This window comes from Gambusia affinis, linkage group LG16 (assembly GCF_019740435.1).
Source record: "Gambusia affinis linkage group LG16, SWU_Gaff_1.0, whole genome shotgun sequence".
NCBI lineage: Eukaryota > Metazoa > Chordata > Actinopteri > Cyprinodontiformes > Poeciliidae > Gambusia > Gambusia affinis.
Genome location: NC_057883.1, coordinates 11,199,926 through 11,215,704, shown reverse-complemented (window position 1 = coordinate 11,215,704; position 15,779 = coordinate 11,199,926). Strand labels below are relative to the sequence as shown.

Below are 15,779 nucleotides of genomic sequence, written 5' to 3'. Positions count from 1 at the left end.
TTCCTGTTGCAGACTTTTTTGTTGTTTTTTCAATTTAGCCACATTCATTGAATTACACATAATCATCCCATCATAAGCTTGCGTAAGGCAAACGTCTAATGTTTTTTTCTCTGTTCTTAATATGACAGTGAGAACAGAGCTGTGGCTTAGCAGGTGCAAGTAAAGGCAGGGAACAGATTCAGAGCAGCAATTTCTTTGGTTGGCTCATTATCCTGCATGTAACTTTGGCCAGATCCTTTTTCAGTCATAGAATGTCTGGATAAAGATAAACCCACAATTAGGAGAGAGAAAAAATAAAGTAAACACAAACAGCAGAAACAAAAATAGGAAAGGAAAGCTTAGAATCAACTGAAATGTGTAAAATAATACCTTTGGTAGTATCGTTCCATAACATCTGGCACATGATGTCTTGACATTGTTCTTTTAGTTCGTTTCTGCCATAATAGAAATAAGTCCAAGGTAATGTATTAATAAAATCTAAATAAAATTTAAACATTGAAAAAAAAAAATTCTTATATATATATATACACACACACTTTTTTCTTTTCCCCCTCTGGGACAACATACCCCATCATCAACTAATTTATTTAATATTTGCATGTCAAGAATTACTCAGTACCCATGGTTATTCACCAGCTTTTTGATTTTTTTTCCACTGGTGGATAAATTACCGTTGGTATTAAACTCCAGTTTTTTGGGGGTTTTTTAAATTGGAAGGTCTCCTTACCATCACCCTCATCTTTACTCATCGTTGAGTCCACATAATCTCTAGCTTGGTAAAGTAAGGACTTTAGCTCAGCAACTAACATTACCTATAGTGTGGAGACTCATATCTACTATCTCTGCTATCTCCTATCTTGATAATTTAAACCTAAATCTGCCAGGAATATAGTCTTTGGTTTTAAATTTAGTCAAGTATTTCTGACCACTTGTGGAGATAAATTGTCCACAATTCTCAAGTCCATGCTAATTAAAAATAATATTAGTATCTGAATATTATCTGTCAATCCATGCAATTTCACTGGTCTAATTTGGTCCTGTTGATGATTTGTCAAACTGACTGTTGTTGGTAGACCAAAGCATAAAATAAGTAGACAATAGAAAATTACATAAAATCTTTGAAATATTCCTGCCTTTCAAACTGATGCAATGTCCTGTGGCAGATGGTTTCATTTCCATCCTAGCTATAAAAGTCACATACAAAATGGAGAAGGGATGAAATGACCAGATCTTTAATAATACATATTATCATTATTATTGGTAATAGACATAATTCAATCCAAGCAAAGCACCCCCACGTTAAGCCATACTCTTGCACTCTCTTCTGTGGGAGCAGTAATTTAATTTCAATAGGTTTACTGGGGGTCAAGGTGTGCCAAAGCAGTCTTGTTCAAACCTACGTCCTCCCTCCTCCTCTACCTGCTTCTCCTGAACCTTGTATTCATTTCCTCTTTTTCGATCAATCCCTGACATTATACACATACCGCACTCTGACATTTTCATGCAATTCAATTGCCTTCCTTTGCGGAGAGGCACGAGGACAGGGGATAAAAGAGGAAGAGCATTGGTTAAAAACAACTTATTTAAAAGCTACCACACACACGAAAAAAAAAAAATGTAATTCCACAGAGACGGGCGATGTGACTGACACCTGTCAGTGGGATGATAAATGACTCCATTTTCTGCCTGTGCTGCCTTCTGCCACTGGCGGCAGTGGCCATTTATCATCATCCGCTGTCAGCCGTGGAAAGCAGCAGTGACAGTGCGAGTCAGCAAACATTTAGCACACACAGCCGCACTACACAGGGAAATTATTATTGTCAGAATAATAATGGTTTAGCATAATTTATTACAGGTCCACCAAATAAGCAGGGGCTAGATGTTATTAGACAGATGGATGGGAAGGTTTGGCAGACATCCACCGAGGCTCAGGCAGGAAAAGGACCTCAACGTGAACGTGAAGTAGGAGAGGACAGAGCAGTGTGTGTGTGTGTTGAGGGAATAAATCGGGTAGTGAGTGAGGGGTGGGGGGGTCTTCCAAACCAATCAGAAAGCTGGCAGTTCAATTACAAAGAAATAAAGGGACATTCATCATTCAATTAGGCACCTGTCAGGGCTCACAAAGGAAGAAAACTTCTAACCTGGTACTCCAGGGAGAAGATGCTCAGAAGAGTGGACTGCGAGTGACTGGAACAAATAAAAGAAGGACAAAGTTAATTACGAGAGTGCATTGCACGGAGACAAAGGGAGAGGGGAGCTTCAAAGCTGGGACCAGCTGCCCTGTAATCTAAAAGAACATGAAAACAAGTGTGGCAAAGTTGTTCCAGATGAACACCTCTGACAAAGAGTTCCTGCCATCATGACGCGGGGGGAGCCTGTGTGTGGTGTGACAGATGAGAGACACGAAGCTTGATTTTTGTTTCTATGCAAGTCCTTCCTAGAATCTTGTTTGGGTCTGTCATCAATATATGCAAAGCTGCACCCATATTAATCAGCTTATGTTGTTATAAATTGGACATCCACTCAGAGCCCATCTAAACACGCCTAATGTTGAGAGACATTTATCATATTTATGCAAATCATTTGCAGGGTTCTACGGCAGTTGCTGATAACAATCACACTCTCCCAGTTTACCCAATTTGCAAATTGGATGACCACAATGAGATTCTGTATTTGACTGCTGTGGCAATACATGCAGAGGCAGAAAATGTTCTTTTTTATATGCAGAGTTAACATATGGACAACTCAGGAGTCATTCCCTGGAAACTGGTGGGCTTTGAGAACAGAAACTTGCACAGCAGGAAGCTGCGGATCCCAGAAGGCAGTCAGATCCATAGGTTGCTGCTACATTCATCTCCAGCTTCAGTCAATGTCAAACACCTGGCAAGGAGGCAAACCTAGGAAAAAAGGAGCTCCAACAGGGACACAGAGTCCCTCCAAAATCCCTTCCCAACCCCCACAGCATCCGTTGAGTTGATTTTATTTACATCCATTGAAGAAGCTCTTCTAATTAGTTAGTGCACACCTTCTCCGTGCATGTACACAAAACCAATTAATAATTTTACACACACATGTAAACAGCTTTGCAATTGTCCCCGGTGGTTTTTGGTAGCTGTGCAGTTTGGCTGAATTTAAGGGTTAGGGTAACCGTAACAGTTTTATTTACGACTGATCATATTTACACGGGACCCATCACACAGAGAACCCTCATCAAATACCAAGTTATGGAAAATTGCCAGGTATCAAAAAGTTTCATCTCAAGTACAAGATGGGAAAGCTCTCAGTAAAATAACCTTCCAACTCAGCTTTGATTTCCAATGACACTCAGCGATGCAGGGGCCACTGCAATTAAGTAGGCCATTAAATGGTCAACTGTCAACATGTGGACACTAAATGCAGCAAAAAAAAAAAAAAAGAAGCAAAAACACAGAACTCTCCCACATTCAAGCCTTGCACCTGAGTATTTCAGCAACATTACATTCCTTATTGTTGGCAGGGGACCAACGAGATTCCCCTGTCAAAATGCACATCTGTTAGGTTTTAAATGGATTACTCTTTTTAATGAGCATGATTACCACTTAATTGCTAAATCTTTAGCTTGAAAGGGACATTAACTGCTCTTAATATCCATGAAAGAATATCTGTTCTAAAAACAATGAGCATTTTTTAAACATTAAGTTTTTTTGACAAAAAAAACCCAAAAACAAAACATTGTTCCACAGGTGGTCAAAGGAACCAAAAGCATAGTGCTATAAGACAGAAATGATGTGATGAAAATATTGTGCTTCCAGTTTTGAAACCATTACTTTTCAAAATCTTAACATACCTTGATACCAAAAATAAATAAACTAAACCCCACTGAAGTTAAATTGAGTGTTTCCTCAATTTGACAAACATCATTCTGATTTGTTCCGCTCCTTTCATTATAACTGAAGATTGTTTCATAAAAAATAGCTACTCAAGTCCAAAGTGCAGTGGCTCAAATATATATATACACATATATTTGTGTGTGTGTTCTAAAACTTAAGACGATGCTAAATAATTTCCAAACGTTTTCCCGATTAATTTAAAAAATGTCCTGTTTAATTTTCAGGTGAAGTAATTTATTAGATTTTTGAGATGCTGAAAAATTTAATCCCTTTTAATCTTTCTAGAAGACACATAGATGTTTTAGTTAAAAACTGGCAAGACATGGAATTTCATTCTCCTTTAAAAAAAAAAACAAAGCAAAAAAAACATCAGAGTAAAGAAAAATCTCACCTCCATGTTTTCCTGTTTTAGTGATGCACAGAACATTGAGCTAAAAGTTTCAGTTTTATTTTTAGAGATTCTCCCATGAGGTTTTAACCAGGCCAGGATGTTTATTTTTATATTTATTTTGGAAAATAAATATGCTACCCAATGCCTTTCTTCAAATACAGAAAATACGGCAGATTGTTGTATTTTGAACATGCTTGAAAGTGCTGCAGTTCTTTCAGTGTTACAGTCAACCTTCTGGAAGTCACAAGCTTCCTCACTGTTCATTTTTTTTCCGTTATGAAAAAAGGCCCGCTTTTTTAAGTCCTGGTTTTATGGGGGTGCACATTAATGCAGCAAGGTTATTGCACTTTGCTCAGAATTTATCTTATTTTTTTCATGTTTTAGTCTAACAATTTTTTAAGAATGTTGTTTAGTTTGCGCTTTACTGATTAAGTCTCAAAAAATAGAATTTTTTACCACTGGTGCATGCACTTGAGAGGCATAGTTTGTTATCTTCAAATTAAGCTACGTGAACTTCAGGTGTGTGCACATGGCAAAAAAAATCTCTTGAGGAATATAAGACAATATTATTTCATAATTTGTTTAAAATATTTCTTATGGCAACACTTCATCAAATTCATTTCTAAAAACATATTCTGACAAAAAAAAAAAGAACAAATAAAAAATTTACATTATGAACCCTCTTTCTACCTTGTTAAATAATAAAATGGACAGAAAAGGTTTTAAAAAGTCTTGCAGTGCATCCTCCCACTAACCTATATTTTCAAGAAGGAAAATTTAAGATATAATGTGAACTTGGGAGAACAGAAGGTTGGTAGACAGAAGAGCAGTTAGGGAATCATTTACTGTCAACCTAATTATCCATCCTTACAACAGAAGACAGAGCATTAATATGCACTGGCACCAAAAATAGTGAAGCTGCAGATTAAATTTAAAACAATTAGGGACTTTCACTTTGTCATTGAGACAGTGTGGGTGTCTGGTCAGTGCTTCAGGCTCTTTTAAGCTAGAACATCCACTAGTGAATTTGAAAAAAATCCAAATTAAAGCAATAGCTTAGTTGTATTTTCCTCTGCAATCACAGTGTAATAAACTCGCAAGCATAACAGGAGAAAAAAAAAATAAAAACACTGAAAAGCCTTGAAAATCCCATCAAGCTAATTAATAGGAGATGAGGGAAATTCAAGCCATCAATTATATTCAGAATCTTCCTATTTACAAATAATTAATTATAAACAATAGCTGTAATTTGGGTAATGAAAGCCACCTGGCTAATGGCATTGGTATCATATGCTGTGACAGTACTTAGCATTTGGTGGATCTGCATGCAGGGAGTGTGATACGGAGCAGCTCTTCAGGGCATGCAACTGTCTAATTGAGCCATTGTACATATTTTTTAAAAAGGCACTGAAACAATTTTTAGAAGGCATACACATGGATGAAAAGGTTAACTTAAATAAAATTTAAAAAAGCTATTTTTTTAACATTATTTGCTTTACTCGTCTACACATCTACATCACAGGAAAAGATGAGTATTTTTTTATTATAGTAAAGCTTTAATAAGCATTTAGAAGTCTCATTCAAGAAGTCTATGAAGCACTTACTTGCTTATAGATTAATATTTTATAAAGTGAAAACCAGCTTTATGGTGGTTAAAAAAAAGTAAATATGCAAATGCTACTAATTACACATGCTGACAGGCAAAATGCTAACATCTGTTTCTCAGCAAAGTCGACAATCAGTAGCAGTGAAAAAAAAAATCTTTATGGATTAATGTATAACTGGGATATATTTTGACAAGAAACGACCACAAATCTCAGTGTGCTCCAAAGCTCCAAACAAATACTTGCACAATAGTCATGCTTGTTTACACTTCAAGTTAGTTTTACATTTTGTTTTTGTAAAACAAATGTAAATTATTCTATGGAGGAAAAAGGATTTAAAAAAAAATGCCAGCAGATGTGATTTTTGAACTCTTTAGCAGCTTATTTCCACCCGACCCCCAAAACATACCTGAAGGAGTAAAGAAATATCAACAAAAGACATTACATTTATTGGCACTCGAGGTCAAATAAAGGCAACAGCATCATTTTAGATTGGAAAAACAAACAAAAAACTTTAACTGTAGTACATTTATTTAGTGAGAAAGAAAAACTTCAAAGTTAAAACTGGTTTATACAAAATCACCAACACCACGATTAAAGTGCTGTAAAATTACGTATAATTTACTTTTTATAGAGATTAGAGTATTGAGGAACTTTATTATTAACTCAGCACTTTCTCTTAGATACTCTTCAAAATAGGGAAGGCAAGAAAACATGGAATTAAGGTAAGGCTGGACATACAGTGCACTATTTTTTCAGTTGTGTTCAGCTGCATCTCAAACTGTATGATTACATTGGAGGTTTCAATAATTTACAGCTTACGAATTATGTTCTCACACCGTATTGTGCGTTTATATCATGTCGTAGCTGAAAACCCTTCTGCCCAGCTTAAGGCAGATGTAAGTCCACCTTCATTACTTAATAAACAGATACTTATCTAAAGATAATGCAAAACTACTTTCAAAAGGTTTAAAATAACTAGAGCTCTGAGAAATATAAACACTGGAAAAAGACTCAGGTTTATCTTTCCACTATGCACAATGAAGGAAACTACTTAGTAAAAAAAAAATGTCTTCATAATGCTGTTCGTGAACTGGGATGATGCAGCAATACAAGATAGATTTACTTTAGGTTTTTTGCAATTTTTCCCCAGCAAGGCACTATAAGCTTTGAATATTGTTTCTAATAATCTTCCCCCCCCCCAGCCTCGTTCATCATCTTTCTCCAGAAAGTTATATAAAACTAAAGTCCTGTAGGGGACAAAGGAGAAAAACAGTTTAAACACAGCTAGACAGAAACATCTAATTGGCAAAAAAATAAAAAAACAAAAATAAAATACCCACCCAACCCAGAACTCTTTACTTCATTACGATCTTTAAAAATTCTGTCTGCTTCGGTGTCTGAGATGTCAGGGTTGTTTAGTAATGGTAGTGCAAAGAACGAAAAACATCCCCACAATCACCACTGTAATTGTGATACCAAATGAAAGCTGCAGATATTCACAGCTCTTTCTGCAAAAAACATGTTAAATGTATTAGGGTTTGAAGTCGTTGCCATAATGCGATTGCTGCCAATGCTACTCCCGCAAACTGGGGTGGGGATCTATATTATCTATCAAGTCGACTTGCAAGTGTCCAATGGTCTGGCAAAGACGACTACGCTGGCCAACCTCCTTTATTCTCCATAAGCATATTAGCAGAACGTCTACAGTTCTGTGCAATTCATTATATTTTCTCACACAACTAAGATTCATCTGGTAGAAGAACCTCACCGCTTGTGTGAAAATGTCTGATTTAAAACTCAGGTTTTTCTGAATGATTGATCTATTTTGAGGATTTGGAATGAGAACTGCAAAGTTAAAGTGCTCAACATATACGCTGATATTACTTTAAGTTCACATTCCTCAGGTAAATATTCAGTCTCTCTAAATCATTTCATCACAATTTTCTAACTTTCACGATAGGGTCCACATTATCTCTGCAAACCACATCACATTTGACGAGAAGCTGCTTATCCCATTGTTTTCAGCTCAATGAGCCAAAAAAGCTTTACAATCTTTACGGTGTGCTTAGACAACATCCCAACGATATGAGAAGGAAGTGGCTGTTCCTGAACTTCCTAATCAAGTAATTGATTGCATCTATTATTCATGACCTCCTTAGCCTGACATGAAGTTGTAAACTCAGCACAGCTTCTCTCCTTTCTACATCTCTCCTCTTTGCTTACACTTCATCCTTTCCTCCACCCTTCCAACGCTCATCTAACTACATAAGGCTTTGGAAGCAGTTTGCCAGCTTCTCAGTCTTCAAGGCCTGTACCCCTAAGCCCCAACTGCCAGTTTGTGTTTTGTTCAACGTGAGCAGCCAGAAGTGTAGGGGCCACGCACTGCAAACCGTAGAGCCTGGTCCCTGCAGGCTCTGCACTTGATGGGTGTCTGGGTAATGTTGTCGCCACTTCCAGCCCGAAAAATAGCGATGCTTTTCTACCTTTGTGAAGATTTAAAAAGTAGAAGAAAGAAATTCATCAATTCATGAGCAAGCAAAATGATATGGTGTTTAAAGTCTTATAAACTTATTTTCTGGAATGACTAATAGGTTTCAAGTGAGTGAATGAAATGTAAAGATAATGTATAAGTCTTGTGAATTTAACAAACTTTTGTGGTTACTAAATCCTCAGATTCGATATGCATGTAAAAGGCATGAGACGTAATCAGAGATCAGAAAGTCTGATTTTCACTTTGTCTCTGAACAATAATTGACCATCGGTCTTTAACAGAAAAAAATTTCCTCTTGTTGTATTTGTAATGTTTTCCCATTCAATCGAAGATCAAACAGCACTTTATTTTTCTTGTTTTTTAGTTAAAATTAAAGAAAATAATAGTAATTGACAAGTCATACCTCAAACAAAATAAAAAATCAGTATTAACATGGAGAAGCCTGATCAGTATATCCCCAGACTGTATCACAGTTTATGAAATCCAGACGTTTGTCATGATTTATAGTAAACTAGATATGTACAGATCTTGCCAGATTAACCCATCGCCCCTTTTACTATACAGACTTAGCCTGAATAAAATAGACAAAGAAATTCAACTTCCATTCAAAATAACCAAGTAACTAAGCTCCTCTATAGCTGCGATATTACCATCAAAACAGTGTCTGCAGCCAAGAAATCAACATATCAATGGCACATGCCAAAACAACCCTGCCCCGCACTTTCCCTCCAAAGATCATGGCAGATAAACCCCGAATCAAGAAGAAATTAACAAATGCTTGACATTTGCTCAACATCCATTATTCTGACACTTCTTCAGAATTTCAAAAGGCTGAACGCATGCTTAATCAACATTCATATTCCCAGAGCGAGCTCCAGCACCATATTGCAGCCCGCCTCAGTGCTGATGAAAACGGCACATTAGGGCCCGATTCGAAAAGCGTTCAGGGCCTCCTCACCAGGGAACTGTGTGTAAATGTGCGTGTGTGCGAGCGGGAACGTTTGGAGGGGAGGGATGCTTCACACTGTTTAAGCCTGTTCCAAAAACAGGGAGATCTGCAATGTTTTTCACTTCTGTTACCGTGAAAGGAAAATTTAAAAAGGTGTTTGTGCGTGAATGCGAGTGCCTGTGTGCGGAGCTGGGGAGGCGGTAATCATTACATCCAAATTCATTCATAATAGCACAGAAGGACACAGAGGACTCTCACTTACCCTCCCTCTCCATCTTACCCTCCTTGCACTGACTCTCTCTGGGGACAAGTGGTGGAAGGACTGGGGGTCCCCTCTGGACCTGAGGGAAGTCAGGCAAAGCCTCAGAGGGAGGCTCATCATTTCCAATTCTAATATGAGGACCTGATGGGACTGATGTCACAGAACTGCGTTCACCGGCCTGCTGCCTAGCCACAGTCCAGAAACTAGACAGGACATCAGGGCTGGCTACGAGGAGGGCAGGAAAGACGGAGTGAGAACGGGAGGGGTTGATATTTGCATGCCCCACCATTGTGAGTGGGGGTAAAAAGTGACAGCACCGTGTCCAATTGTTTTCCCCTCAGAGCAGCTCGGCCCCAGCAAGAGAGGCCGGGCTGACAGATGACTCCCAACATCTGTGTTATGCAGCCGTTACAGATGAGGGACTCCACATTGCAGTCGTCCTCTCTCTGTCTGTCCATGGGACACTCCCTCTCTCCTCCCACTATTGCTTTTCAGGCAAGAGCTAAAAGACTGGCAGACCATCCATGGAAATTACTTTGAAATGGTCTATAACAATCATCTTGTTCAAAGTTTAAATTTTCTTCCCTTTGAGCCTCCAATCAAAAGCAACGACTGTGAAATGGGTTTGAACTCAACTTGAGCATAATAAGAACTGTTATTATTATTCTTCTATGCCAAGGAACACTTCACTAGATTTATTTCAATAAAAAAAAAATCCAATTAAGAGTTACATTTTTCAAATAAAATAAATGTATACAGATTGCAACATCTCAAATATAAAGATGTTATACGGCACTCCATTGGAGTTGCCAGAGGAAAGTACATAGAAGTTAATTCTAATGGAGTAACATTGGTGCACATTTTTAGGCTTTAACAAGATTCAAGTCACATCAAAGTTTTAAAAACTTGCTCTACAAGTTTGTTTTTACAGCTAAAATGACTTTTACACTCGTTGCAGCATATAGCTAGTTGGCTAGCTGCAAGGAGGCTACTGCATCTTCTCCATTGCCAAAATACAATGAAAATTAGTTGTTAATGTAAGTAATATCAGTAATACACTGTCATAACAGCAGTTAAAAATACTACTGCTGCTTTGTTTCAAATAAATGCAATTACATCATCTTAAACTGTTATAAAGTGTTATGTTAATCAGACTAATTTATGTCTATTGATTGCAAAAAACGTCTGCATCTGAAAAATATAAAACCCTGCAACTACATAGGATATGACAGTTAAATTGTGATATTATTTCTCACCAACAAAAAACACCTTAACTGATTGGATACATTTTTCTCCTAGTCTTTAATCTAATCATTCCGTAATCATCACATCCTTTCAATTCTGTCTTGCCAGTGAGAGACAATAATGCAATCCTAATAAGAAACAAACAATTTGCTATTACTATTATTTCTTACACTGCATTATCACAGCATTTTTTGTGTTGCAAAACTCTGAATGCCATGATTTAATGCCTCAATACCTGCCCACTATAACCAAACTATTCTTTTGCCCATCATTTTATTGCAGGGTTGTCCACAACAAACCGCCAGCCCGCTACCTCCCTCCTCCGCCCCGGCCAATATTTACGCAGTGGCAGGGCTCCCACACGGTCCGAAGGGACAGGAGGGGGTGTGGGGCGCGGGGCGGCTGACTGCTGTGCCTGAGCGCATGCTAAGAGATGATGGATGGCCTAGTCGATATGTTGTGTCTTAAGAGCCTGATTTCCTGCCAGTCCAATCACTAACCCTCCAGAGCCCGGCTCAGCTGATTGGACAACCAGAATAATTTCGCAGGCTGTGAAAACACTGCTGCCGTGCCTGTCTGTCAGGCCCGGTGACGAGACTCAGGGATTTTACAGAGCAAGGGCCTCCCAAGGATTGGTTATGGTGAACGAAATAATAACAATAACCAGCAAGACTAAACAAAGAGGCAAGCACCTCTGGGAGAAAAAGATTGCGCAGAATTATTGTAGCCAAAACTGTCCAATATTTTCCTTTCATCATTACACTCAGCAGCAAAGCTGTTATAAAAAAAAGGTATTAGGACAGTTTAATGGCTCAGGAAATAAAATAAAAAAGCAGAAAAACAATACTCTCCAACTGTTGTTGCCTAAACAAGCACAATGCTGCATGCACTTTATACACATGACATTTTGTAAAATGCTGACAGAGAGGGAACAAAGGCAGAGTGAAGCTGCGCCAAATCCCCTTTGGGGAGCTGATACTTTCTTCTAGATTGGTGATTAGGAGACAATGGAAGTAGGAAGTTCCAAATACATGCGACTTTGTAAGTGACCTCGACGGGATCAGCCGTGCTGTCCTGGTGGCCTTGGGGGATTACACATGTTACATTCAATAAAGTGAGGGCCCTCAGTGTCAAGGAGAAAGGCAAACACAACCATTAACCTCTCTCTTCGATTTCTGGATGCACAAGCGCTGCATGGCAAAACACTGCCTAATGCTAGGGCGGAAGCTAAAGCAGAAACCTGTGTGGAATTAAGCAGTGATCATAGAGACTACATTTAATGGGATTCTAAATGTTTAAAAGGTCTAAATTAGACATATAAAAGGGTGTGTAAACAAAATACAGACATGAAGCATGATCTCACGCAAAAAAAATAATCCAACCTTTAACCCGAGTACATTTATTCAGTCAGAATAAATTTGCAAGAGAAAAAAAAATTCTTTGCATAATTATTGGTTCCCATGTTGTCAATGATGTAACTCCCCTCTAGGATAGGACAACACCTCCTTTTCTATACAACTTCACAGGGTTGGAGCAAACAGATCTTTGATCGTTCTTCTTTACACAATCACATAATCTTCTTCTCTTCAGCTCTCCTAACAGATTTTCTAGAGGATTTTCACCATACATTACAGTGCAAACCTACATAAAATATATGACTAACTCACAGTTCCAGTGAAAGGCCCAATCAGTTGGCAAGTAGATAGCATATTATGGCATTCTTTACGGCTAAATTGCATTGAGGAAAATGGTTGGTGACCAGAGTTGGCCAGGAACTACATTTTATTTAGAAGGGATATGGGAAATGGGAAGATAAATCATGTTCTAAAATATAGCATGGAAAAAGGGAATGATTACATTTAAATCAAACTTCGTCACACCGTTCTAAGGCTCACAGTCACCGAACAAGTAGTGTATTTGCATGTATTTGAGTAGGTATATTTGGTAATATGGTACTGTATTTACACTTAGAAAATATGAAAGTTTTATTTTTATTATGTTTTGTTGGTGAAATGTCTGTCTGAAATAAAATGTCATTATCTTCATAATATGTAGCTATATGAGCTCCAACTCCATTCAAGCCAGATCTGAAAAGTCTGATCTGGTTTCAATCCTTAAACATACTAAGCAAGCAGGTCACAACACACTGTGTGGATGTTTCTACTCAAGTGAGATGTGGCATATTTAACCATTATAAGTATCTTTAAGGTTTCTAAAAAATAAAGTTGAGAAGAGATGTAGGAAAGTGTTAAAACTTAAGATGTACTATTCAAATCTGCATTTTATCCAAGGCAAGAGAGAGTGATATGTTCTGCGGATAACAGGAAGGCTTTCCTAGCACAGCAAAGTTTTTCTGTCTTTAGAGGTTTCTGTGAAATACTGGTGTATTTTTTTGTGCTTGCAGGCTGAAAAATCCAGCAAAAAGAGTTTAAACACAGATCAATGAATGACAGAAATGTCTGCAGTATCTATGAAGTGATGGGAGAATTGCATGTATAAACTACTTCTGACTAATTCTGTCGTAGAGTACTGTACAATCTCTATTGGTCAACATGTTCCTTTAGAATTTAAACCCATAAGATGCAAATAAATAAATTGTTTCTGGGCTTTACTTTGCAAATTGTAGTAATAACAACAACAGTTAATACATTTCTGTTTTTTTCAAGACTTGAAGTTTGAAAAACTAAAAATGATCATTGTGAAGTGGTCAACTACAAGTGACCCAAGGAAATACTTCTTTGGGTCTCATACAATTTTGATCTGACCCTAGACTACGATGCTACTCTGTGTTGTTTACCCACCACTCAGCTTTGCAGATTTTTTTATTTTTATCAAAGCCTTTAATATCATGTTGTTTATCTATTCTAGATCCCCCGAGTCTTATTATTTCTATAGTTGCTTATAAACTAAAAGCTTATAAGAAACTAATTAAAGCTCCTAAAAACTCTGTTGGACTTTAAGAACGCAATAAAAACATTTACAAAGGCATTGCTCCAGCTAACATGATTTCTCCCTAATAAATATACTCAAATTAAAGACTGGTCTATACAGTATGAGAGAAAGCTCCTGCAACAATCTATATATTTGATTTATGAATTATTTACACATCTGTCAGGGCTGTCAATCGATTTGACTGTTTCCTCAATGTGTAAAGGTATGTGTTTAATTTAATTATTAACACTAACTGTATGTCAAAAGAAATACAAAAGCAATAAGCTGATAAAGAAAAAAATTAGAAAATATAACGTAGCGTGTAACTCACTAAGGAAATCTGTCTTTCAGCATCTTCATACATTGCCGAGTAGGTCTCAGCTGTTCAGTCCACCTCGCTATTTCTTTATACTCTGCACGGGACAGCCTCATCCTTCGGCTTCTACCCTATGTATAAACACAAAGAACAGAGAAATTAAGATTTATTCAGTAGGGAGCCTGGTGTGAGGAGGAAAACAGACACCTGCCAGACCCAGCTGAGCTGCTAACCGCAGTTAGCCTCATGTTTACGTCACGCACCGAAGTAAATGCCTCCCACAGACATTTTCTGCTATCTTTGTAGAGTTAACACATTTCTCATGAATGCGGCATGCAAGAAACAAAACAATCCATGCTGTTTAGTACCATGTAAAATGTTTATTTACCCTCAATTCCTGCTGCCTGGGGACAACCTCGAATAGCTTCTTCCCGCTAGGAAGTTGAAGCAAATGCGTTTTTGTGAAAAGTGAGCTGATTGGCTCATCCGTCCCGGGATCCCAGTAAATCGTTAGATGATTGGCTACTTCACAGTACAGGGCGGTGTAAATCTTCATGGATTCTGTCTGCAGTTGCATTCGTTCCGTGCACAAGTATGAAAGCCCATTTCGATATTAAAGGGCTGTCTCACGTCACTTGCCAAGTATATTGTAGCCCTGAAGGGCAACAACTCTTGATATTCAATAACTTGAAAGGCAGGCTGTCATGGAGAATTGGAGGAGGCACAGCGATTATTGTAATCTATCAAAAATTGATCTGCTTCATAGCAAATCAAAACGTTCATACCTGTTTCGGTAAGATTCGGAAATAATTTCACTAATAAATAATTTTAAATTATTTTAATTTTAATCATGCATACATTTCAAAGAGATTTTAGCAGTGAGTATTTTACCTATGGGAATTTCTCTCAAAGAAAGTGTTCTCATGAAGTGCAATAATGAAAACTAAAATTGTGCAGTTTTGTTCATTTTTTTTGTATGGATGTTCTCATTTGTACTGATTAAATAAACTGTTATATTTCAAAACATAATATTGGTGCAACAATTTGAATACAATATTTGGTACGTTTTACTAAATATTTTTGAGCAGAAATAGTGAACTACTAACAGGAGTTCTAGGGATTTTATGTAAGATTGACTCCTTAGGAGCATTATGTGCAGAAGGTGGAGAGCTGGAAAGAACAGGAGCTTCTTAAAAACCATGCCAATTTCAATGTATCAAATTGCAAAGTCAAATTTAGTCTAAGTTATTTCAACTTAAGGTAACATGATCATGCTATAAAATGGCACTATATACCAGATAACCAGATAATTTTCTTATGCTTTCAATGGCTAATATTTAAAACCCTACAAAATTACTTTTTATAGTGTTGCTTTTAATTTTCTAAAGCTGTGTGGGCTGTCACCATTCACACTTTTCACCTAACTAGTTATAGTTTTAAAAATGTGTTCTTACACATTAGTTAAATGTTATTATGTTGTGACTCATGACAGTACAATATGAGACAGATCATCTGTGAAAGTTGGAGCTTCTCTGCTTTCTCCCAGTGATCCTAGTATGGAGTGCAAATGGCATATCCTACTGCCATTTGCAGAAATAGAGCTCTAAATTATTTTTTTTATGTAACTCTTTGCACATCTCTTCACAATCCCCAGCCTCACAAACAATTCAGACAATAGGAGGGAGTCCCCCTAATTCCATACACCTGGCTTTTAAAAC

At 37.4% G+C, this 15,779-nt stretch overlaps 1 protein-coding gene across 2 annotated transcripts in view; it reads right to left on the bottom strand.

The window, feature by feature from the left end:
- cdin1 (CDAN1 interacting nuclease 1) overlaps positions 1-14,632 on the bottom strand; it is a 65,330-nt gene extending 50,698 nt beyond the window's left edge. The window contains exons 1-4 of one of the 2 annotated variants that reach the window (XM_044143401.1): positions 14,450-14,632; positions 14,077-14,192; positions 2,142-2,187; positions 370-434 (exon numbers count right to left, since the gene is read on the bottom strand). In XM_044143401.1, the coding sequence (XP_043999336.1) occupies positions 370-434; positions 2,142-2,187; positions 14,077-14,192; positions 14,450-14,617 (395 nt within the window). In that variant the 5' untranslated portion in view covers positions 14,618-14,632. The remainder of the gene's footprint in view (positions 1-369; positions 435-2,141; positions 2,188-14,076; positions 14,193-14,449) is intronic. The other variant, XM_044143402.1, reaches the window with a different exon arrangement.
- Positions 14,633-15,779: the final 1,147 nt, after the last annotated feature.